This window comes from Odocoileus virginianus, chromosome 30 (genome assembly GCF_023699985.2).
Source record: "Odocoileus virginianus isolate 20LAN1187 ecotype Illinois chromosome 30, Ovbor_1.2, whole genome shotgun sequence".
Classification (NCBI taxonomy): domain Eukaryota; kingdom Metazoa; phylum Chordata; class Mammalia; order Artiodactyla; family Cervidae; genus Odocoileus; species Odocoileus virginianus.
The window spans coordinates 25987429-26013708 of record NC_069703.1 but is presented as its reverse complement, the minus strand read 5'-3'; the positions used below and the strand labels follow the sequence as shown (position 1 = coordinate 26013708).

Below are 26280 nucleotides of genomic sequence, written 5' to 3'. Positions count from 1 at the left end.
CCTCCCTCCATGGAGGAAAATTTCTAAGCTCTTGTGGATAAAGATGAGATTAAAGCTTTAATAATTTAGACCTTTGTCAGTATTTGAAAAAATTTATTTGGACAGTAACTATGTTATATTTATCAGGGCTAAATCTGAGTACACAGTCTAAGAAGTTCAGCAAAGACTTAATTCGCTTAATTCACCTTCCTGGTAGCTGTTATTAGGAAAATAATGGCAAAAACTACAATTTTGTAAGGAGTGACTTGCAAACACTTATGATGTGTAAAAGTTTTAGTAAATATTCCATCCAAGAACTGTATGAAGCAGGCAAGTATTCTTGACACCCAGGTAATGGAAGACAGGAAAGAAAGCTGCTTGTGGAAAAAAGGATTTTGCTAGGAGTCAGAAGATGTGGGTTTTGGTCTCAGCTTTAACCAAAGGGTTTTGTCGAGCAAGTCACTTAATTTTGCTCTAATCCTACTGGACTTCATTTTTTCTAATTTTATTTTTAAAATATGGGATTTAGATCAGATGGTCTTAGGCTGAGTCCGTGAATGACTGGGATAATCATGAATGGACTTCAGGAGACCTGGGAAACTTGACATTTGAACACAGATGTTCTGCTTTTGCCTCTGTGTGTGTGCACACAAGTGTTAGATAGGGAGAGGGATGCTAGCTGTCCTCATATTCTTACAAATCACCACCCCTTGCTCATTTCATTATTTGAAACCCTCTAAGATGCGTGATCTCTCAGGATGCTTCTTGCATTGATAATTTGGGATTCTCATGGAAGCCCAATGATGGTTTAAAACGATCTAACAGATCTTTGTAGTTCAGGAGGTATGGAATATTTGACCCTGAAGTCCATAATGAAGCAAAAATGTGGTCATCCTACCAATCTCTGCCACAGTTTGCTCTTGTGATGTATAAAGTTGTGTATGCCCTCATGTGTGATATTCACAGGAAGATGGCATTTCTTCTTGTCAGCCTGGCCCGTCCTCTCTCCATCCTGCTCTTCATTCACACAGTGGTCTAGGCTGGGTAGCAGCCGTGGTAGGAGGGCTAGGCAAGTGGAGTGAGTAAGAAGTTCCAGGGAACAAGCAGCTTGTTTTGAATTTACCTACTTGGAAAGTACTGTAATTGGCACTTTAGTATCAGCTCTGGTAGTTAATGAAACATTTTGTAATCTTGTTGTAAATTCTAAGGGTTAATGATTACACTCTCTTCCCATTTTTCAAACTGTATTTGAAATAACCCATCTGGAATAAAGTAGGTTAGATTGCTTTTGAGGGCCACACCAAAAATGTGAACCGGTAATTTATTGAGAGCAAAATTAGGCTTACACCATGGGACAATTAGCACTAATCCATGAAACTTGGAAGCAATTTGGACCTAAGCCTCCGTTCAAGCCAGACTGGCTTTCAATTATTTGAGGTGTTATTTGGGCACTTTCCTGCTTGCTCAGGGGCATGAAAGGCTTTGGCTATAGACAGAACTCAGAAAACAAAGCAAGGCTTTAATTCTTGGATTTCCCAATGTGACATTTTTACTTAATAACTAACATTTACTGAACATATTATCTTTTTTTTATAGTATTCTTTTACCAGCTTTGTTTATATTGTCTCATTTAATTGTTTATGTTGTCTCGTTTAATCCTGTGAAGGAGTTTTTTATTTCTCCCATTTAGTAGATGAGAAAGCAGAGACCCACAGATGTTAAGCAAATTTTTCAAGGTTACAGAGATAGTGAGGGACAGGAAAAGCTGGGATTCAACTCTTGCCTGCGTTGCTCCCATGTGAATGTATTTATAAATTGGTGACTTATTTTATTCAGGAAGAGGAAAATTTATAAAAACCTATTCTTTTGTGATTATCTTTTTTCCCTAGTTATTGTGATATTATAGGGATCTTTCAATCAATTTCAGTTTTGCTTCAAAAAAATCATTGGATGTTATATTACTCCAGAATGGACCTGAAGATCATTTCCAAAAGCATGAAGAGAGACATACAGGCAGGGAAAGATTGAGGGAGCAGGTGAAATTGAACCAGGCTCAGTTCATCAAATGAAATAAAAACCTGCTGCAAGGGAAGGTTCTGATGTTGTGTGATATTGCACAGGCAATTATAAGCAACTGTGCCTGATAGTAGTTATCCACTGATATATGCCTCCTGCCCCACTTCCTTACTATGCGAAATGTGATATGGAAGGCCAGGTAATGCTGGGGAGAGTGAAATCACACTGAATTAGAGATTGTAAGGTGACATTTAACAGGAAGGTAGTGGACTTTGAGATGGAAAAGACTGAAGGCAAAAGGAGAAGGGGGCAGCAGAGGATGAGGTTGTTAGATAGCATCACCAACTCAGTGGACATAAATTTGAGCAAACTCTGGGAGATAGTGAAGGACAGAGGAGCCTGGCAGGCTCCAGTCCATGGAGTCTCAAAGAGTCAGACATGACTTACTGACTGAACAGCAACAGCCACAAGCTGACTTTGTAAACTCGTTCTTTCTGCCCTACTGGCTAAGAAATTGGTGGAACACTCATATTCTCCTCTAGAACCTCAAAGGCCAGTTTGTTGCTATTGCTGCTCTTTTCAAAATGAAGAAAAGTTTCTAGTCATTGTGAAAACCGAATCATAAATACCTTCTACCGATTTAGGGACTTCTCTCGTGGCTCAGGTGGTAAAGAATCTCCCTGCGATGCCGGAGACCTAGGTTCTATCCCTGGGTTGGGAAGATCCCCTGGAGAAGGGAATGGCAACCCACTCCAGTATTCTAGCCTGGAGAATTCCATGGACAGAGCACCCTGGTGTGCTATAGTCCATGGGGTTCCAAAGAGTCAGACATGACTGAGCGACTCACACTTTTACTTTCCACCCATTTTAAGTTATTTTATTCAGCCTTATGCACTTACACATGTCATCCAGTAGATTATTCCTTGATTGTCTGTTAGGAATTAGGTGATATAATATTGGAAGAGTTAGGTAGGACTTCTGAGTGCCAGGGGAATGTTTTCAGTCATAGATTGGGTAATAACAGCACCCCAGAATCATTGTGCTTAAAATGAAGCACTTGGGTACTTAAAGTGAAGGTGATTTCAAGGGCACCTTTTTTCTATTAAAAATAGATGTGTTTTTATGAGTTTCAAAGCCTAAAGAAGGCAAGGACCATTTCCCAGTTTGCAGCTTCAGTGTATTTTTACTTCAGCACCGCTTCTGGCAGTTTCACTGCTTCTTGGAGATGCAGAGGCTGCCAGGGGCAAGATGATAGAAAGCTCTGGTTAGCTGGCCAGAGACAGGCAGCTCAGTCCTCAAGAAGCCCTTATTCTCTCAGAAATAGCCCTCTGGATTTTTTTAGCCTGAATTTAAACAACATTTAAATTCCTTCCTTTGGGAAACTCTTAAACCTCCTGTTAAAGGTTTATCAGTAAAGATTTGCTTTCCAACTATTTTTCGTCTTTTACGGTAATTATATATATACTGTATGGTAAATATAAGAACTTATAAATCCACCACCTGGTGGGTTTATTACATGTCATCAATGTTTACTTGTATCATTGTGGAAAAATTAAACAAAACCAAACAACCTTGTACCCCTAGCCTTTTGGGTTTAATCTTTTGAAGGGATTTGTAGAAAGTCATGATGTTCCTTCTAACTTATTATCTGAATGAAGACATTTTTGATTTTAAAAAATTGGGTTATGGAGGAGTTAGCATGAACATAAATCAAAAGTAGGTTGGGATTGATGGAGTAACCAGGCAGAGCCCACCCACTGGATAAATCAAATTTGGTTTACTTATCTAAAGGTTACAGCAGGAAGTTAGCCCAGAGAGATTGGAGACACGCTCTGATAATGTCAGAAGGGCAAGCTTCTGAGATCTTCATAATGAATCTCACCAGTAGGTTTGGTGACAGTAAGTCTGAAGGAGTGAAGTCACATCATAACTTTCGGAAATTCAACTCTCCTCCCTGCCTAGGCAGCTGAAGACGCACTGCACATGGGTTGGTCAAGATAGGTGTGGGGACCCTTCACTTGAGCCAGGTGTGGCTCATTGATCTTGAGGTTATATACTATAAAATATGACCACAGTGCATGGGATGGTACAGTACACTCTGGCATGAATACAACCCTCATTCCTTACCCTCAGCCTCCTCAGGCTAACCAGTTTGTTACAAGCACTCCTGAAAACAGTTTTTTTGCCCTGATGCCTCTGGGAGTCATGGTAACAGACACTTAGACTTCCAGTGAGAAAACCCAATTGATCCAGAACCGAAATTGAATGCTGTTCCTGGTTCTATTATCCCAGGTGGCAATTTATTAAGTTAAGTAAAACTCTAATTCAATTATGTATCAACTTGAGAAAATATTGACTTACCTTCTTTTCCTGTTGGATACTTAAGGAGTATTAAATGTTAATGTTCTGAGGAAGTTCAAACAGCTTTCCTTGCCAGTATGTTGCAGCATGGCTAGAGAAGACCAGACTCCTTTTCAGACAGATGCTTGAGTGAATAGCAAAAGTTTAAGCAAAAAAAAAAAAAGTTTAAGCAGATGCCTTGGTAAAGTATTAAACTGGGCTTTCTTGTTTAAGAAAGGAGGGAGGGAGGCATTCCTCTCTCCACTCTTAAAAATTTTGTGACTTGAGGTTTACAATTAAGTTGCTTAAGTGTTAACTTTGTTCTGTGGGGAAATCAAGTCATCTTTTCTCAAGCATGCTGGTCTCTTGTATCATCTCTTCCGTCTGGACTGACCACTTTTTGAAATCATATCCAAGCTTAAAATGAGTTGACATTCTGTCTCTCATAAAAAGTTGTCCTGATTCTCTGCATTTCCAAACATGGAAATTCTACCTTTAGTGAGCAATTAGTTTGGTGCCCTTGACTGCTCTGTGAATTCCTTCAAGACAAGACAGTAAGCTCCTTGAGCTCAGGGATCCTATCTTATCTACTCCTTTTTCCCTCTGATAAACATATAGGTGCTTACAGCTGTTAGGGAAAGAAATCATAAAACAAACTCATTTTTTAAGGGATCTTCATAGATAAAATGCTTTCTTTTCTTGAAGTACCTCTTCAACATTTATTTCTATTAAGATCAGTATAATGTCTCACATTTTGGAAGAGACGGTAAACAATAGCTCCACTTATCCTTCTGGTCAATTTATAAGACTGTTCAGGAGCTGTGCGCATAATGTTCATAGAAATACAGAGACAGTGATAAGACTATGAAATACAAGGGTGAGTGCAGTAGGCAAGGCCACATTAGGACACATGTCATGGAGGGGGCCATTGAGACTCCTGGATCCCCCCTAAAGTGCCGCAGTACATGATGGTGGGAGGGTGCTGATGGCGATGGCACCCCTGCTCAGCCATCCCTCCTCATAGTCACCCCAGAGTTCATGGGGGCTCTTGCCAGACCTCGAAAAGCCCTTGAAGTTCCTCTACTGACCCCTGACATCTAACTCTGCTTTCTCCCCTGACAATGCAAGCCAGAAGGTAGAGGACCCTTGTGTCTATTTGCCCTGTCAGTAAGGGGCCTTTAATCTGTTTTAGCATGAAAAATTCATTAAGAATATACTATTATTTCATCAGTGAAATTCTCAAATTTTAAATTAAATCCATAGGTCTGGTTTAGCAACCGCCGTGCAAGATGGAGGAAGCAGGCTGGGGCCAATCAACTGATGGCTTTCAACCATCTCATTCCGGGGGGATTCCCTCCCACAGCCATGCCGACCCTGCCAACGTACCAGCTGTCGGAGACCTCTTACCAGCCCACAGCTATTCCACAAGGTATGGAGGAAGGGAGTCAAGGGGTTAAAACGTAATTCCTGGTCTTGTTCCCTGCTGCTTACTTTATATGGTGAAATCTTCTGTGATGTCCCTGTGGCTGTTTGTATGTTTGTTACATTATATCGGGTTGTCCTGAAAGTACCTGTCACCTTTCAGAAGCATAGTTTGTTCTATGACATGTCTGAATCTCTCTAGTTAAACTGTGTTGTAATATAATATTGTTTCAGGATTTTAAAACAAACCCAAACAATGAACCAAAACAATCTCCCAAAATAAGCATGCAATTGGCTTTTCCTTTGTTAAAACCTCTACATTTGTACTCCAGTCTGCAATTAACTGACATTCTGATGGCTCCTCACTGGGGTAGGAATTGAGGGTAGGTAAACTTTGATAAAGTCCTTCTATGTTAGAGCATGGGCTTCCCAGGTGGCTCAGTGCTAAAGAATCTGCCTGCCACTCATGAGACATGGGTTCGATTCCTGGGTCAGGAAGATCCCCTGGAGAAGGAAGTGGCAACCCACTCCAGTAGTCTTGCCTGGGAAATCCCATGGACAGAAAAGCCTGGCAGGCTACAGTCCACAGGGTTGCCAAGAGTCAGACACAGTTTAGCAACGGCAACAAAATGTTAGTGTATAGAGGTGAATGGGATAAGTAAGAAGACTAAATCATTTTGGATTACAAAAGATAGCATTGCGGGCATTTGAAACTATACTAACACACTAATGTTTAGGTGTTTTGGAAGTTTATTTGATAAGAAATTTAAGACGCAATTCTTAAGTTGGTTAATCTTTATGTTGATTAGTAACATTCACTACTAGTATAGGTGTGTTCTCACTGTTAATGTGATTTCTGAATTCCTGTTCTGGTTAAGTGTTCCTTGGAAGTCTATAAATAAACTATGTACTTGTACATAGGTGTGGAAGAGATGTGGCTCTATCAAGTTGATACTATCAAGTATCAAGTTCTGTGCAGTATGAAATTTACATTTATTTGACCAGTGGATATGCTGATGGCTCGGTGACTGCGAGCTTTTGCACTGAACCTTCTCTGCCGGCCTCCAAAGGAGATTTATAGCCGATAACCTCTTCCCTTGCAGCCGTGTCGGACCCCAGCAGCACCGTCCACAGACCTCAGCCGCTTCCTCCGAGCACTGTACACCAAAGCACTCTTCCTTCCAACCCGGACAGCAGCTCGGCCTACTGCCTTCCCAGCACCAGGCATGGATTTTCCAGCTATACAGACAGCTTCGTGCCTCCATCCGGGCCCTCCAACCCCATGAACTCCGCCATTGGCAATGGCCTTTCACCTCAGGTCAGTCCCGTGTTTCCAGACAGACGAGCTGCTGTATGCCAGAACCAAATAGTCAATTCCCCGAGGCAGTCATAGAATGAATTGCCAAATTTAAACCATAATATATTCTTTATACAAGCCACATGATTTCAGTTTTCTGGTTTCCTTTCTCTCCACCCTTCTTACTTTCTGTATCAAAAGTTAGAGCTTAGACTTAAAATTCAAGCGACTTTTTTCATAATCGGGGAGATTTTCTGTTTATACTTAGTTGTCAAGGTGTCATCTTCTCCACATGTAGTAGCTCTGGGTTTTGGCTAAGAAGTTCACACACATTTTTTAAAATGGTATTTGGTCAGCTGATGGCGTTGTGAGCAAGAACGCTTAATAAGAAAACACCACAGCTTTCCTATAATTTCAGAGAGAAGGTTAACAAGTTGTGTGGAGCCATCTGATGGCTGCAGAACTTTGGGATAAATGAGTTATAAATGCAAAAATTAGGAGAATTACTGCTCCTTGGGAATATATAGAAATTTGAATGTTGTAATTGTTTTTCTAATTTGCATTGGACTATGAGCTTTTCTTGAGAGATTATATTAATAAATTGCCTTGATAATTGCATGTCAGAGGGTTGGTTAAATTTCCTACATGTGGCATCTGTCTGGGGTTGACATTATTAGCAGTTGTTTAAATACAGATCATTTGATTTTATTAGAGAGCACTTGGCCCAGGTGGCGAGGAGAGCTGCCCGCTAAATTTGGAGAAATGTCACGAAGGGGTTGCAATCTATAATTGCAATCAAGAATCTCTTCAGGGCTGAGAGTGAGAGTTTTAACAGCTTTATCTTTTCTTAACCCCCCTTTTCCTCTTGGTGGTTAGAAAAACAGAGAGAAGCTCAGAATGACACAAATGAAAAGTGAAAAGACAATTATACTCAATTACACACTAATCACTGACTATCACCACTGCCTAAACACCAAGAGGGCATTCTAATAGGCAGAAAATGAGATTTTAATGGCACAAAGGGTGGCCAAAAGAAGGACTCATATATCTTTGCCTTCTTCGTTTTCTTCAACTTGTGGTTTGCGTCTTGGGAGTGGAGTTCCTGGGCTCTGCACAACGGTGATAACTCTGAGCAGCTGAAAAGTTCAAAGCCGTTGCAGTTGAAAAGAATGAATAGCAAAGGCAATGAAATAAACATTTCTGCCTAAAGGCAAAAGTTCATAAATCCTTTTTTGTAACAGTAAATGTAATTAAGTTTCATAGATTCCTATAGCACATCCTGGGATAAAAACTAAGAGGTGGCTTTAAACCTCGGCTGCAAAATAGCAACATGAAAACAATAGATGTGCTTGCTACAGGACTTTAATAGACTTAATTTCAAGTACTGGCATTTGTGACTGTGGTTTTGCATGAAAATCATGGACTTATATTAATAGATTCATGTTTAAAGGCCTGCATTTAAAGCATAGAAGCTTCTCCCACAGTTTGCAAGTAACATCAGAAATAGTTGTTGTCTCTGCAGTTTAAAACCTAAGTAGTTTGGGGCCACAGAAAAGTTTTTTATGAACATGATTCAGCTGAGAGTTTGCATAAAAGTAAACTTCAACTCTGTAAGGTAAGACCCAGGATTCTGTTGGCATTTGTCAGTGGTTGAGTATAATAAAAATGACACGAATCTATATTCTCAAGACACCGAAGCTGCTAGTGTCTTGTATTATAGATGTCTACTCTTATATGTTTTAACACATGTATTATACTGTGTTATTTAAGTGGAGGTACTAGCACTTGACTTTGAAACTGCTAGCCCTTGATTTCAAGAAGACTGGCTGTGATTCTAGAGTTGGCAGTAGGACAGGAAGGATTCCATTATCAAGCAATGGGAAATTCCATAGGCAACTTCTCCTGTGTTTCTTTACAATACTCTTATACATTATGTTAACTCCTTGCTTATTATATTGCGGATATCCAGAGTATTTAGCATTTCTACCATACATTTCCTCTCAAACCACCACTTGTGTTAGTTACTGTAGCATCTCTAGTGAGTTAGAAGAGAGATGAATAATATGAAGTTCCTCCTTATTTCCTTAGGCAAAAATTGGAGAAAAATAGCTAAGTGAATCAACATCTTGCCAGACGTATCTACAAAATAGATGGAATAGGAGCATTAGAAGAATTGGGAATTAGGACTCAGATTTCTATAGGCTTGAGACTGACCACTTCTCAGGAATGCCTCTATTTAAGCAAAGAGGGATGTGCCCACTGTTTTTGGTTGTTTGTCTTTATTAAAAATATCATAGGGATTTCCCTGGCAGTCCAGTGGTTAAGACTGCCTTCCAATGCTAGGGGGTGTGAGTTTGATCCCTGGCCAGGGAACTAGATCCGCCATGACATGGGGTGTGGCCAAAGGACCAAGAGGGAGGGGATGTGTGTATCCATAGAGCCTGTTCGCTTTGTAGTACCGCGGAAACTAACACAACACTGTAATGCAATTACACTCCAATAAGAAAGTTAAAAAAATTGTAAAGAAAATTGAAGAAAAGAGTCCACATTTAACAGCTGGTTTACCTGTTACATAAAAAGGGTAAAGAATGGTGATGGCCAAGTCTTTTTGCTTATTATAGGGAAGTGCTTATTAATATATTGGATCATATAATATTAAATATGGGGAACTTCCCTGGTGGTGCAATGGTTAAGACTTTGCCTTCCATTGCAGGACGGTGCAGTTTAATCCCTGGTTGCTAAGATCCCACATGCCTCAGGGCCAAAAAATCAAAACAGAAGCAATATTGTAACAAATTCAATATTGTAACAAATTCACTAAAAATAGTCTACATTAAAAAAAAAAAACTTAAAGGAGCTAATCCTACAACTGCCATTTTTCCTCTTCTCCAACTCTTGCACTTCCTATCTCTGGAAGTCTGATATGCAGACAAATCAACTGAGGCTCAGAGAACTTGTGGCCATAGCTGATAGTGAGAGAACTGGTACTAGACAGAATTCCTGGCTCCTTGTCTAGAACCTCATTACTTACAGCACCCAGTTGGGTAGAAGGAAGACAGATTGAAAAAAATAAATAAAGGTGGGGGCTTTATTCATGTTTTAAAATAATTTTATAGAGGCTAGTTTTCTAAACTTTTGGATTGGGGTTAATTAACACTCTTTGCTAATGCATTCTTTACATGTTTTTTTGCTTTATGCATTTTTATTATCAATCTTTTAACTTCCCCTAGTAATTAAAAGTACTTTATGGTTATTGTAGAAAATGGGAAAAAATTTTTTTTTTTTAAGATTTCCTTCCTCTGGAGTAGGAAAAAATTCCCCTGGGCAGCCACTGCTAATATTTTTGCATTTTGCCTTCCAGCCTTTTTGGTTGTTATGCTTTAAAAATACATATGTAATTGAGATAGTATGTATGTACTATATCATAAAATATGTAAGCTTCCATTTTGCCTTTCCCTGCCTTTACACTTCATCATAGGTCTTTTCTTATCTATTAATTTAAGTGAAATTGGATCTAAAGTTGTTTGAGTCATTATGATCAGTTCATTGCAGATCTCTTTAGTAGATGCCATTTTATTTGTGCATTTTATTTCATTTTTTTCCTAGTGGCATTGATGTTGATGTATCATTTGCCCTTCAGACTTGGAAATCATGAGTTAGAAGGTGTGTGAACTATTGTAAAGTCAGCTTTCTAGTTAATGGAATTAATAGACACCTTTATGATAAGCAAATTATTCCTTACAGTTTGTGTGTGGGATTTAGTTGATTTTCCTCTGGGGCCTTTAACATAGCTATTTACTCCCTCAAACAAAGGTTCTTTTAAGGCTTGGCATCAGAGCCATGAGTCAAAGGGTGTTTCTTAGATGCTTTCTGTGCTTTTCTCTGAGAAATTCTCAGCTTTAGGAGGGATGGGTATGAAGCAGTGACTCAGGAAAAGGTCACTGTCCAGTTGGTCAGATGAGAGTGGCAACAGATTGACAAACACGTGTGACATTCTGAATCTCAGAATTCTGATCAAAACTTTTAGAAACATTGATCATATCCTTCCTCACGTTGCTGAAAGTGCCTGTGCATTACTGAATTGTTGCCAAGTGTATTTGGTTCTGAGGGACTCCATAACTGTATCCCTTTTATTTATGGAAAAGCTGAGGCCAGTGTAACACAGTCAGAGTCACGGGCAGAGGTCAAAGCCAAGTCTATGTCTCTTCCAGGCTTTTTTGGCTGCGCTGGGTCTTCATTTATGGCACACAGGCTTTCCTAGTTGCGGTGTGTGGGCTTCACTAGTTTCAGTGCGTGGGATTCTCCAGTTGTGGCGTTCAGGCTTCTCTGGTTATGGCTCGCGGTGTTAGTTGCCCCGTGGTGCAGAATATTAGTTCCCTGAACAGTGATCGAACCCACGTCCCCTGCATTGGATGGCAGATTCTTTACCACTGGACTACCAGAGAAGTCTCTCTTCCAGTTTTACTAGTTCTTTAATAAGCCAGATTACACATTTAATTTGCCAAAGAGGCATGATGTCGTAGAAAGTTTTTCATGGGGTCCAGCACTGATATTCAACTTAGTTTTCCAGCGAGGAGAATGGAAAGGCTTCACAGATGAATGATTGGGCTTCACGCTGCCTCCAAAGCTGGATTTGTTAAGACACCTTGAGATTCTCAGTGTTGGGTGGAAGGAGAATAGGATAATTCCCTTGAAATTTTCTTCTGTCTTGGAATTTCTACGTAACTTTTCTAGAAGATGAGGCTTTTATAACAAATGACAAAATACCCCCTGAGAAGAAAACTGTTCAACTCACTGTACCCTGCAGTAGCGCCCTCTTTGGAAAAGTTATGTGATTTTGGTGTGGGGACACCACAGAAAGAAAACAGGGAAATAGAGACCATGTATTTTCCCTCCAAACCCAGCTGATATGTTCCCAGCACCTTCCTGCATGTGCAGTGTAGAAAAAGGAACGCCGACTTGGAATATGGAGCCACGCAAATACAACCAGATGCTTGAGACGTGAGACTAATTAACATTTGGCCCATGTTCTTCTAATTAACTTTCCTTTGCAAGAAATACTACCCTGACTGCTCCCCCACCTCCAAAACACACATAGCCAAACCTCCAAAACAAGGCCAATAAAATGAACAAACTTATATCATTTCAAACCACCCCCCCGACCCAAATCCTACAAAACTCCACAGTTTTTGGTGACAGCTTCTAATGATTTCTTGAGTGAAATACAGTATCAGTGGGTTACAGGTTTATAGGAAGCTTTTTTTGTTGTTGTTACGTAGTATACAAAAATGGGCTAACTTGGCTGCATTTAGAGTTCATCAACCATTGCAAATGATTCTTCAAATGTTTTGGGTTTGGTAAAACCTAAAACACATTTTGCCAAGCACTTTTCCTCCTTAATTTTTCAAACTGTGTATTTTAGGGAAAATTTGATCCATATGGTTTTGATTCATTTACTCTTATATCATTGACATTTTTTTTTTTCCTATGGAGCCATTTGATATCCAAGAAGCTTTCTGAGCCTTTGCTGTGTTCATTTTAAGCATTTTCTTCCTTAAAAAGAGGAAGTCCTCTTTGCAACCACAGAGGCTATAAATTTTGAGTACTCTCTCAATTCAGCAATACTTAAAAATACATTTGGTATAAATCTGTATTATTATGAACATATTTTATGTTAGAACAGATGGAGTGATTTTCGTTTCTGGTTTTATGAGTGAAACCAATGATAAAATAAGAAAATAGGCTTAAATTACAAAAAAAGTTTTGTTTTAGACAACGTTTAACTGTTATTAATAAATCCCCACAGTAAGATCTACGCTCACAGACCTCACTGCAAATTTTGTCCAGGTCTTGGGTAAGATGTAATTGAATAACCAGTACACCTGTCCTATTTCATGGATAATCTACTGAGGAAAGAAAAAAAATTCTCATAAAGGTTTGTGTACCAGGCTTCAACATGCTTGAATGTTTGCTCACCACTCAGCACCTCAGGAACAAAGAGTAGGTCTGCAGATCTCATCAAGTTTATGGACTGTTCCTCTGTTAAGTCTGGTTGAATCATCACAGCTTTGTGGGGATGAGATGCTGTCTCTGAAACAGAACCAAGAAAGAGCGGATAGATCTTTATACTAATGAGATTGCGGTTAATGGCAGAAGACGCCAGGATCAACTTTTGTTCTTGTTCACATTTTACAAAAGGAACCCTTTAACTTCACCACCCATCCAGTTGCTTTTAAAGAATAATATTAAAATTGAGATTATTAGTGTGTAATGTATGTAAATTGCATATTTGGTGTCAGCTACGCCTGTTAGGCAGCTTCTCCATTTCATGCATATATGTATTAGACTGTCGTGGTCCCATTTCAAATCAGAGTTCAGTTGCTCAGCACAGTTTCTTTTGACAAACATTTGTTAATCCTGAAACTTATTAGGGAGATGCACTTAAGTGTTAATATGTATACACCAAACTCAAGACTGCTTTTGATTTTGCTTGTCATTTCTTGGACCACAGTGTTCCTAATTATCTCAAATTCCTTAGCTGCAAGGCAAGATGAAGGATCTGTATCCGTCGAAGGTGTAAGGGTTTACTACAGATCAGTTTGTTATGTGAATGGGGTACTGTCCTTAAGAATGGCTGTGATGGATCCTCTTCTGTTTCCTACAGAAAGAATATCCCTTTCATTGTGGCATGGCAATCCCTTGACCTCCTTTTGTGCTGTTGATGCATGTGAAAGCAGTCAGACTTACCCTCGTGGCAGCTCCTGTTTCAGGAGAGCTATTTTTCTGGACATTTTGGGCACACATCCAGAAGCTACTTGATGCCAGGCCATTTGTTCTGTCCATTTCACACACGAGTTTGCAGATCCTCTGCCCTCAACTTACCTTTATCATCGTGAAGGAGCAGGCAAGCAGGTGGCCTGCCACCAACTCATTTCCCAACAGAGGCACTTCTTTTCTTTCTTTTTTTTTTTTTTTTTACAATTTCCAGAGATTCATCTGTGGACTGAAAAGAGTGCTTTTGATTAAAGAGATTGGTTGGGTGTCAAACAAAGCCTGGAGAGAGAAAGTGGCAGCTTTCTCTGAAGCTTCAGCCTCTTTCTGTTTCATTTCTAAAGCAATTCATGGGGTGCAGAAGCCTTACATGTTTATGAAGGCTCAAGGATGTTTATGATCATCAATAAGCCCATTTCAGCTACACCAGAGTAGCCGCTGACCATTTGCAGGTTTCCATTTTGCCATATTAGGTTTTCAAGATGTCCTGCTTGGTGGTGAAAACATTGCTGCTAATCCATTTGTTGAATCAAGGCAGGCTGTAATTGACATGGTGCCTTTGGTTTTTCTCCAAAGGCTGTGGTTGCTACCCTTAAAGAGTGTGAGGAGAGCGCTGGTTTATATCAGTTCTAGCCATGGCCTCTTGCGTTAGTTATACAGGGTTGAAGAATTGTGAGAGAAACAAGTCCTTGGCCAAAGTCTCCTTTTTTAAGAAAAGAAAGGAGCAGCAGCCTCCAAAGACTGAATCTTAACTCATGTCACTGAAATGAGCCACGAGAAAACCTTTCTTGCTGAATTAAGTTTTTGTGTGTGTGTGAATTATATTGATTCAAATAGAAATTCTGTCAGCTACTTTCTCTTCTACATTGAACAAATCAAATGTAACAACCCCATGGTTTTTAGGCCCATTTGAATTCCGTTAGCCATTGAGGAGAAAAAATTGAGTGTGATTGCTTGGTCTGTAACTAAGCTACTAGAATAAAAAGTTTTTCTTTGTAATCAGTAAAACATAGGAGAGCCGTGCTGGATTCTAGCGTGAGGCCAATGGTCTGAATCAACCCTTTATATGTGGTTGGAATGCAATGTAAAGCTTTTAATTTATTACTGCATTCGCAAAACAGCAATATCTACAGAAATCTGAATACTTGCATATTTATTCAATTAGAGGCTGAATGTATGCTTTGTACTGCAGATGCAGAAGACTGGATTCAGTCATTAGTTGTGTACTATTTTTTGTTGTTTTTTCTTTCTTTTTTTTTTTTTTAAAGAATCTGTCTCTGCAAAACAGTCTGGGTTTCATCAGAGGTGTATATTTTTCAATGTGTAGTATTTAAAAATTACTCTTGACATTTAGCTAGAGTTCAGTGAACTAGAGTTTCTGAGATTAGTGATTGTATTGTCTCCACTGATCAATGGAAAAGATGATAAATTTGGGAGACCCTTTGAAACAGTGCATTTTATAGAATCAAAGGGTTGGGAATATTTCTTAGCTGCGAGGGGGCTGGGCAAGCAGTCCTCAGCACCAAACTAATGAAGGATGCAGGCATTATTTAAAGAAATAACCATCTTCCACCGCCCCCCCCCCCCGAAATACTGATGTCTCATTTTGCACTGCTTGCATTAAAAAATCTAATTAGATAGTTACAGATTAAAGAAACACTCTGTATCACTTCTTGGCCTTTTGGCTAAGATGAAGTGTTAAAATCCTCAAAAGCAATGACCCTCTATATGTACAATTCCACAGGAAAATTTCTAGTTCAATGTCAACCCTTTTGTGATGCTTCTAGGCAGAATCTCTTTAGTCTCTGTTGATGCCACAGTAGTGTGTTTATACCTTGTTAAAACACATACCACACTGTATTATGATATATCCATCCCGCCTTGGACCATGAGCTTCTAGAGGCATGATACTAGGTTGTAATCATCTTTGAATGCCTAGAAACCAAACAGTGTCTTATAATAAAGGCTTGTTCCCAAAGTGGGCTCTGTGGAATGGTGGTTTGGGGAAAAAAGATTTTGGATCACAAATCTGGTAAAATATTTCAAATTATATCCCTTTATCTTTCAGAGTCCCAGTGCATATTAGCCTACTAAAGGCTCTGACAAATCTTGCAGTATAAAAACATGTTTAAATTGGCATTCTTTGATTTGACTATGGATCCCTTTTGTTGAGTATCAGACCACTAAATTTTGAGGAACATTTTCTAGGAAGTGCTGAATGAAAGCAGTGGAGAGTAGAGACCCAACTCATGATTTGTCCATTTCTAGAATTGTTCTTTACATCTTTTCACTAGTGACTGTTTCTTCTCTTAGCATCTGATATTATCTTCTGCTTGAATACATTGTCATCCTCTGTAGGTGACCTTAGGGAGAAATGGGGTAATTTTTAGAAAAGAAGCTATAAACTGCTTAATAATATCAATAGGTATGAAAAGGAGTAAAAAAAGAATTCCTGTTTAGTGAATTGACGGCCATGTGGGTGTAACTCATTGATCTAAGCAGGAACGCCAAAGTCAAAAGCACTAGATTGCAATACTTGACAGCTAGTTACTAGCTGTGTGTCTTGGGGCCAGCTGCTTAAACTATCTCATCTTCTGTTCCATTCTCTTGTTAAACTTGGGAGGCATTGAAAAAGAATCACCCTATAGAGCTATGCTGAGAAGCATAGTACTTAAAAGAACTAAATGCATTTTGGTAAAGAGATAATACTGTTTGTTGCAACAAAGCTTTCATTATTGTTTACTTAAAAAAAAAAATCATGTGGGCCTCTGACAAAAAAACATACTTTTGTTTGTCTCTGATGAAGAAGGCAAATGTGGAAGCTGAATACCATCAAAGGAAAAGCAGTTTCTTGGTGACTGGGGTATTTTCGGTTATTCTACTTAGACATTTTAAAGGCTCAAGGACTCATAGTGGTGTCCATTCAGAATGCAGTCATCATAATTAATATACCTGGGATATGATACTGTCCCAAAATACATTGTACAAAAATTGGTTTTGTTTGAGTAATTCAGATCACCTGTGGCTTCCCAGGTGGCTCAGTGGTAAAGAATCTGCCTGTGAATGCAGGAGACTCAGGAGATGTGGATTCGATCCCTGGGTTGGGAAGATCCCCTAGAGGAGGAAATGGCAACCCACTCCAGTATCCTTGTCAGGAATTCCATGGACAGAGGAGCCTGGCAGGCTATAGTCCATGGGGTCTCAAAGAGTTGGATGTGACTCAGTGACTGAGCTTGCACTATAATGAAAACAAGAGGCAACCATCTTTCATTACATGGGGCTAAGAGTAGGGATGGGCCAAAGTTGTCATATTGTTTCCTATTCTTATTCTTGTTTTGATTTATTGAAGTGTAATACTGACATTCCCAGGTGGCGCTAGTGGTAAAGAACCTGCCTGCAAATGTAGGAGACCCAAGAGACGCAGGTTTAATCCCTGGGTGGGAAAGAATCCCTGGAGAAGGAAATGGCAATCCACTCTAGTGTTCTTGTCTTGAGACTCCCATGAACAGAGGAGCCTGGTTGGCTACAGTCCATAGGGTTGCAAAGAGTTGGATACAACTGAAGTGACTTAGCAAGCAAGCAATAGTAACATGAACTAATTTTTAAAAAATCAGTGGTTCTGCTTCTGTGATACTAGATACCTCAAAGGCAGGAGAATCTGATGAACTATACTTCTCTCTCACCAGCAAAGGAGAAAGTTAGCTAAAAAACAACAGGTACAATAGAAAGGTTTTAGAAAGTAAGGGACAACCTTAAGTAATTTTGAGTTAACTGACTGGGCAGTATTCTTTCTGTCACTAAATTACAAAGATTCTATTTTGTCAGGATCTGTAGGAGCAGAGTTCATTTCTGTAGATAAAAGAACTATCTATGTACATGGACTCTGAATCTTGCCAGCTACTTCAGGTTGCCTGGGCAATAGGAGACATAGCCCCTGGCTATTATGATCAAGGACACAAATAAGTTTAGAGGCGAAAGGTGAAAAAGCATTACTATGTCTTTATTGGTCATATCTCTGGCATTGTGAAGGTGGGGGAATTAAAGTAAGTCGAATTTTAGCTTACTGGAAGCTTCTGGTTCTTAGAAGACTGTGTTCTCAGATGTTGTCCCATATGTATACATTTGTTACAAATTTCCAAGCATTTTAAATGAAAGTTTATTCTGCCTTAACACAAAAACCTATGAAACAGGCCAGAAAACTCTTCCTGAAGGGTAAGTTTATTCTCAGACTTTTATGAGCTCTGCTTTCCCATGGATAATAGAGATAGTTTCCCTGATAACTACTTGTTAAATCAGTATCACTTGATCTTTTCAGTTGGTTCTTTTCTCTGTCCTGAGGACATATCTTCCTTCACAGGAAGAGAAGGTAGGAAGGTCCTTTCCTGTAATCTTCAAGCATTTAGTAGATGGAGTCTTATGACATGGGCTTTGGGCAACCACAAAAATATTTGCCTACATCATACATGGTCTGGAAGAAAGAAGAAATTTCGTTGTTGAGCTGGGCAACTTTTTCCTCCCTTGGTAGCCTGAAACGTCTGCCTTCCAAGTTTGTGGGGGTACTGGAGATGTAGTATAATTGAGCATCCTTCTGCTTCAGAGGGGGCAGTGTTGAGGCCCTTCTTTCTAAAAGGTAATGTGGATGCTAGGTTATTGTAAGGTTGTATGCGAATCTCAAACAGAACTGGGCAGTTAAGATTCAGTAAGGTGGGCGTTTACAAATGGTTATTAGGGTGAATCAGCCCTGCATGTCCTTGAATGCAGGCATAGTTTATAGGCAATTAGAATTTTAAGGACTGTGGAATGCCCAGGTGTAGAGCTTCTCCCTGTCTGTATTTGGTGTCTTAAGTCTCAAAAGGTCAATTAATATTTAGCAAACGTGTCCAGAAGTAGTCATGAAATTAAACCAAGATATATGCTTGATTTTCCACAGTCATGTTTTTTAGACAGGTTTTTGAAACAGTGATCGGTTTGAGTACTTACTCTTCAGCGGGCTACTGTGGTTGGTGAGAAATTTCCTGAAAGGAGAAAAGTTAACAGCAGGTAATGTCATTCCTCTGAGAAAGAGTTGGAGACTCTCTGTGCTAAGTGATGAATGAGGGTATCTGACCCACATGTGTTTTACATTAGAATGGAACATTGCCCTGACATCGTTAGGAGCATTTGTCAAGATTCCCTGGACAGAGCTTCTGTAAATTACATGCTGCAAATGTGTCAGGGTCAGATAAGAGGATATCATTAACTCCCTCAAGTTTACTCAGGGCTCTGTCAGTCCATCTTAATATGCTAACGGCCCACAATTTTCCTTGAGCCATTTTGCTGTATTTTTCATTCATAGAAGAAAAAATATGTATGCTACACCCTCCCCTCCCCCCAATATCACACATGTTCTTTTCTCATAAATCATATTAATTGTAGACATGGTCACAAAGCATATTAAATGCAGGCATGCGTAAATGAATTAAAACATATGAGAATTTTATTACAGCCCATGGTGGGTCTAACATAGTCAAATAGCAATTGTATTAACCGTAAGTGTTCATTTAGGTGAAATGAGCTTTTTCTTAATGGGCTTTATTTTATTGATAATAGATGGACATGATATGATTGTCCATCATTGTCTAGAAATACACTCTATGTATATGTGTGTATGTATATATGTATATATGTCTCTTGCAAGCCGTTTCTATGTTAATTTTCTGCCTAGATTTATATTTTAGTCATCAGTGTCTAAAGAAGTCTCTGTTGCTATCCATTTGACAGTTTAGGTCTATTGAGAAAGAAGTATTCTAAAGAACCGATGAAGTAAAAATCATTCTGTGACTGGCCACAGAGTTGGAGATTGAAGCTCATGTAACACTTAAAGGTTTAGCTTATACAATACTTGCAGTGCTCTTTTCAAATAAATCTTAGAAATGTATGCACCATATGAACCACACTTGTCTGGCACTCATACTTTTTCATCATGCATGAAACAGAGCTACTTAAAAATGTTAGTTAAGGATTAACATTAAAGAAAAATATTGAGTTGGCCAAAAATTTCATTCGAGTTTTTCTGTTTGGGTTTTTAAGCGTACAGAAAAACCCAGACAAACTTTTTGCCCAACACAATAAGTATGTATTTGGCTGGACATTTTACATGCACTGGTTTTCTTTCTGGTTAGGCAGAGGTCAGCCATGCCCTTCCCTAACTCTGGGTGGGTGAGAAGGTCACCATCCTTACCTTAAGAGAAACTTCTGCCTTAAGGCAACTTCCTTCTTACAGCTTTCAAACAGAGAGGGCAAAAAAAATCTAATTATTTAGATGCTAATCAACTGCAGGATAATTCCTAAGGCATTTGAATCTGAAGACAACATTTTCAGGAAAGTCTCCACTGTTCAAGTTTAGGTTTAGGTATAGCCTTAAAAATACAGTTGCTGAAATTTAACCATCAGATAACTTCAGTAGCACCCATATTGGAAAATACACTTGCATAAACATTTGGATTTTTTGTTTGGTTCTGGAAATAAATTATATCCAGATTTTAAAAGTTTAAAATCATTAGATTTTTAAGAAAAGTGTAGAAACTATTTTTTAAAAAAAAACCTCTTTGTATTATACAAAGCTGTAACTCACAGTGGTTTTCTAAAATGCAACTAAATGTGTATTACACTAAATGTGTATTAGTAAATGTTAAATCAGAAAAGCATCTGATTACTTAAGAGCAAAAAAGAAAATAAAGACATGAATCAGGATTCCTGCTAAGGAAGAAAAGAAGTGCCTGGACTACACCATAATATGCTAAATCATTTTAGATTTCTGATAAGCTCTAAGCACTTTTAACTGATGGCAAAATCATAACACGTAAGCCAAGACAAATATTTTCGAGACACATTGTTCTAAATGTAAATCTTAATTTGGCTCATGGTTTTTTTTATCTTTTATATTTAATCTTACAATAGGAAAATTAATTCAAGAAATATGGCATGAAGCAATTGTGAAGTTAGTTTTTCCTGAACCATATAATCTTCCAATCAAGATATAAACAACCTATTTGGAATTCTGAAACTTGAGAATGAGTTTAAAAGGATCTTCAAAAAAGCCTCTAATAATGGGAATGACTAAGGAACCGGCAGAAATCCCGGTTCACGATTCTAAGGTTTGAATTTATTTTTAAAGGTTGTCCATAAAACAATTTAGAAATGACATCTGGGAAATATTTACCAATATATTTAATAGATTGTTTTTAGATGCTTCACCTTAGAGTTGTACTCAACTAAAAGTTAAAAAAATCGTCCTCCTATCTCCCTTCCCAAGGAGACAGACAGATATCTTTATAAAAGGAATAATTTTCTTGTTCGTTGCAGTTCCTGGAATTATCTGACATTTAATAAAAAGATGACTGATGTTCAGTTGACAGAACTGAGTAGCCCTTTTTTTTTCCCCCTCTGAAATTATTTGTGAAAACCAGGCAGTCGTGTTTCTCCTATCTCAAATTAAAAAATAAAATCCGGCAAAAATGGCCTGTAGTAGAAATAACTTACTGATAGCTTATGAGGAAAAAACCCCACTTTGCAACCAGTGAAGATTTTATTTTAGACTTTGAATTACAATTCGCTGTAGGAAAAGCATATATGAAAAGAGATCCTGACAATATTCTTTAAAATATGACTGGAAGACATTCTGTGACCATATTGGGGGAATTCTAAGAAGTTCGTTTACCAACTTTGTGCAGCAAAAAAGAAATTTCCATAGCTTCCCTTGAACCACATGGAATAGCAAAATTACTTTCAAAGAACATACATAAAAATGTAATGGGACCCTTCCATAGAGACTTGAGGTTTTAAATTATGTTAGGGGAAAGTAATACATTTTGTATTGATATAGTTATTTTTCTTTCCTAACACAGGTTTCCTTTTTGATTTTTAAATAAGAAGTTATTAAAATGATGTATATACATCTCACGTTTCCTCAGCATGAAACATTGAAATTAATTGTGTTAGTTATCATCATTCATTAGCTTCCATTTCAGAGCAAATGTAGGGTCATATTAGTGCTTCTTTCTCCATCCTTATACAATTCCTGAGAAAGAAGTCATGATTACAATGTGTGACTATCTCAGTGGAAAGAAAAACTCATGGGAGACTGTCTCTTGGGCTTGCTCAGGGAAGTCAAAGGGATAATGGGTCTCCGGTCCTCTTTATTTCCTCACATTAGCCTCTGCAAGTATTGGGCTGCTGAGCTAAGGGCAGCTGCTGATATAGGAGCTGTCACTAGCTTCCAGTGTGTGACATTGGTAATAGCCACAGGAAGACCTAACAGGCATCCTTCCTGTCCCATTCACACGGCAGCCGCGCCTCCTGATTGGACTGGGACCCAGGATGTCTTCAGGATACTGTGCCCTGGCACCTTTAAGGAGCTCTTTCTCTTGCCCTAGAATACGGCCTTGGAGATAGTACCCTATCTTCTCCATCCATCAATAGATAATGTTTCAAGGTCTTCCTGTCCTAAGGTATTTTCTAATTCAGCAACTGCAAGAAGTTGCTACATAAACAGCATAAGCTGAATTTTGCTTATTGGAAGGACTCATTTCTTCTCTTTTAGGGTCTTCATGTATTTTTCCCATGGACAAAGTTATTGCTGCCTTCAAAGTTTTGCAAACAAGAAATATATGACAGAGGATTAAAAAAGTTTATCACAAAAATGCACATATAGCTCATGGGAGAGTGGGCATGTTTTGAATAAAATTCTGCTCTTACTCTTCAACTGTAATGGTACATATAGTATTCCATTTCTTCCTTAAAGTGATATACCGCTACCAGAATTTCAAATAGTAGCTTCATGAAAAATACTATTAAAAATATACTTCTTTTTTATCCAGTAACACTGTATATTTTTCTTCTCTGATTTGATATAGTTACAAAGTTGCTTTTCCTAAGTGCTTTTTGAAAAAAACTTAGCACAGATTATTTACACAGTAAAATATTTGTGCCCTGTGTGAAAATCCCCTTTCATTAAAAATGTCATACTTTAAAAATTTTTCTATTTTTTATTGGGGTATAGTTGATTAACAATGTCGTGTTAGTTTCAGATGTATAGCAAAATTATTCAGGTATACCTATAGCTATATTTATTCTTTTAAAAATTCTTTTCCTATTTAGGTTATTAGAGTGTATTGATCTCTACAGCAGGTCTGTGTTGGTTATATATTTTAAATATATCAGTGTGTATATATCAATCCCAAACTTTCAGTCTATCCCTCCCTGCCCACACTTCCCTTCTAGTAACTGTAAATTCATTCTCTAAGTCTGTAAGTCTATTTCTATTTTGTAAATAAGTTCACTGTATCATTTTTTAAGATTCTTCATATCATCTGATACTTGTCTTTCTCTGACTTACTTCACTTAGTATGATAATCTCCAGGTCTATCCATGTTGCTGCAAATGGCATTATTTCATTCTTTTTTGGTTGAATAATATTCCTTTGTATATACGTACCACATTTTCTTTATCTATTCATCTGTCCATGCACATTTAGGTTGCTTCCATACCTTGGCTATTGTAAATAGTGCTGCGGTGAACACTGGGGTGCATGTATCTTCTTGAACTATGGTTTTCTCTGGATATATGTCCAGGAGTGGGATTGCTGTTTTTTATTTTATTTTTTTGGATTGCTGTTTTTTAAAGGAATCTCCATACTGTTCTCCATAGTGGCTGTACCAGTTTACATCCGCATCCACAGTGTAGGAGGGTTCCCCCAAAATGGTACATTTTTAGTATTTTTATTTTCCTTATCCACTTTTGTCCATTAGGCTGGTATACAGAGAAGTACTTCTGATTTGAAAGGACTGTGTTTGGTACTGAGCAACTTCTATTTTTACAATAGTCTTTAAAATTTAAAATTTAAATATTTTTAAATAGTCTTTAAGACTTTTTCCTTCTAATAGACATTAGTAATTTAGGCTGAAAAAAATTTAATAAATTAATATATCAACTGACTTTTACAAATTTTCCTAATATATACTATGAAATCACCTACATGAGCTCAAAGAAAGGCAAAAAAAAGTATAGGTGGAAGAACATTCAGGAAATAAATGCATTTTGCATTATGTTTAGGTTTTTTTAAAATGAGAAAATGAAGTAATCAACTTACTGTAAATAGCATTATATGAGGGCCCAAGTTCTGTTGACTTTCGTCCTCATGGAGCTGGGAATCCTATAAATTCTTTCTTTACTTTGTGACTCTCATCTTCCCTAATCCCCAAGAAAACAGAACTATGCTCTGAAACATATAATTATTTTTTTGAATGTAATTTTAGAGATTTTGAAATATCTCAAGCTCAGGAAAATTTAGATCCCTTGGAATGTCTTTTAAAATTTGGGAACAACTGAGTTGCTTGCCATACGCTGGCCTCCCTTCCCATCCGCTCACACATCTTACACAAGAACTCAAGTGAAGGGAGACAAGGAAATGGAGAACAGAGACTTGGGTGTGTGGGGAAGGGGGAGGTGAGGAGGATCATGACTTGTTAAAATGGAGGAAGAAAGAGTAATCCATAGAAGGTGGTGAACAGATTCTCTTTTGTTTTCTTACCCATCCCCCCTTTTTTTGGTCTTTTGGGGCTAATTGAAGATGAATCAGTTTAAAGCTTTGTTTCAAGAAGATTTTGTTTAGCTATGAGGATTATGCAAACCCTTCCCAAAGGGGATTGTGGCATCACTGGTTTTGGAATCTAATTTAGCAAGCTTTCTGGAATGCAAAATTCACCCCTCCCTCCTGCCTCACTGGTGCACCTCCATCCAGGATTCTGTGACCTGAATTACCTTAGTGGGTAACAGAGGCCTCCAGTCAAGGTTGAGTTCTATTACTGCCCTCTCATCTTGCTTTTATTTCTGCATTTTCATCTCCATATTTGCCTCAGACTTCCTAAAATACAGCGGGACTAGGATGGAAGTATTGTGCCATGGTGGGCCCCTGCATTGAAATACTTTGTGAGCAGGTGAAGCTCTTTACCCAGCCATCTATTTCTTCTGCGATTGCTTTTTGAGCCCTGCCACCGACTTGTACGAAGTTGAGAAAAATCACTTCCTCTCTTGGGTGGCAGATTTCCAGCTGCAAAATTAATTATCCACTTGCTTCCATCACAGGGTGTTGTAAGGGTCAGCAAGCCTGAGTTTGTGAAACTCGTCACCGTGCTAATCAGAAAGTTGTTCTGTTATTACAGTTTTGTTTTTTTAAAAGTTCTCTTGCTCTCCAGGGTTATTTAAAAAGCCAAACAGACTTCTTATAATATGTTTGCATTTCAGGCTTTTTTTTTTTTGACACTTCTTATGAAAATGTTAGTTTGGAGAAGAAAGGATTAGGTAATGGAGGAAGTTATTTGAAGCATGATTTGCCTGATAAGTGCTAAGAACTCTGTTAGAGGTTGAGAATATAAGAATCAGTAGTTCACTCCTCTCAGAACACTCACAATTCAAAGTAGGTGACCAAGTACGAATTTCACAGTAAGAAGGATGGGGAAAATACAAGGGAATGTCAGAGAAGGAGTCCTTTATTTCTAACTATTGAAGGATGGCCAACATAGGGAGAGTAGTTTTCCTGAGAGGGAACTCTATGAAAAAAGACAGAGATCTCAAAATACACAAAAAGAATTTGATTTAGATTCACTTAAAAATAATACAAGCAAATACCTGTTTGAAATGACACGTGACACTCCCAGTTGTAACATGGTTAAACATTATTCAAAATGAACAGTTACAATTTCTCCCTCCTTCCATCCTTCTGTCCCTGTGTCCCTACTTCCTTGAATTTCCAGCCTGATCTTATCACTAGGGATGTGGTATCCGCTCTCTCCCACCCTCTCTCCTTCTTTCTGAAACTGCAGTCTGATGTTATCACTGGACATGATGTAATAGCTCTGCCACTTTGAATTGAGGTTACCTTCTTTGGGACGGCTCTCTCATAGCAGATTTTCAAAGAAATCAAACTTGGCCTCTTCCAGTTATCCCTTCAGCTACAGGCTAGGGTCTGGTCCTCCCTGCATTCTTACTTCTTCCTCATCTGCCTGTTTATTTTAGGTAATGGGACTTCTGACCAACCACGGCGGGGTACCCCATCAACCCCAGACTGACTACGCGCTCTCGCCTCTCACTGGGGGCCTGGAACCTACCACCACGGTGTCGGCCAGCTGCAGTCAGAGACTAGACCATATGAAGAGCTTGGACAGTCTGCCGACCTCTCAGTCTTATTGTCCACCCACCTATAGCACCACGGGCTACAGTATGGACCCTGTCACGGGCTATCAATATGGGCAGTATGGACAAAGTAAGCCTTGGACTTTCTAGGGAGTGATTATTCCTGGAAGAGTGAAACACTTTAACTCTTCCTGGAGAAAGGGGAGCTGCAAACATGATTAAGCCTTCCATCCCGGTATCAATTTTGTGGCAAAGCCAGCTGGTTGTTCCAGCAAGGGCTTCCT

General features: G+C 38.6%; 1 protein-coding gene across 2 annotated transcripts in view; it reads left to right on the top strand.

Moving 5' to 3' along the window:
- PAX3 (paired box 3) overlaps window positions 1-26280 on the top strand; it is a 96699-nt gene that overhangs the window by 69794 nt on the left and 625 nt on the right. For both annotated transcript variants that reach the window (XM_020910770.2, XM_020910769.2), the window contains exons 6-8: window positions 5599-5764; window positions 6861-7075; window positions 25880-26126. In XM_020910770.2, coding sequence (XP_020766429.2) covers window positions 5599-5764; window positions 6861-7075; window positions 25880-26126 — 628 coding nt within the window. The remainder of the gene's footprint in view (window positions 1-5598; window positions 5765-6860; window positions 7076-25879; window positions 26127-26280) is intronic.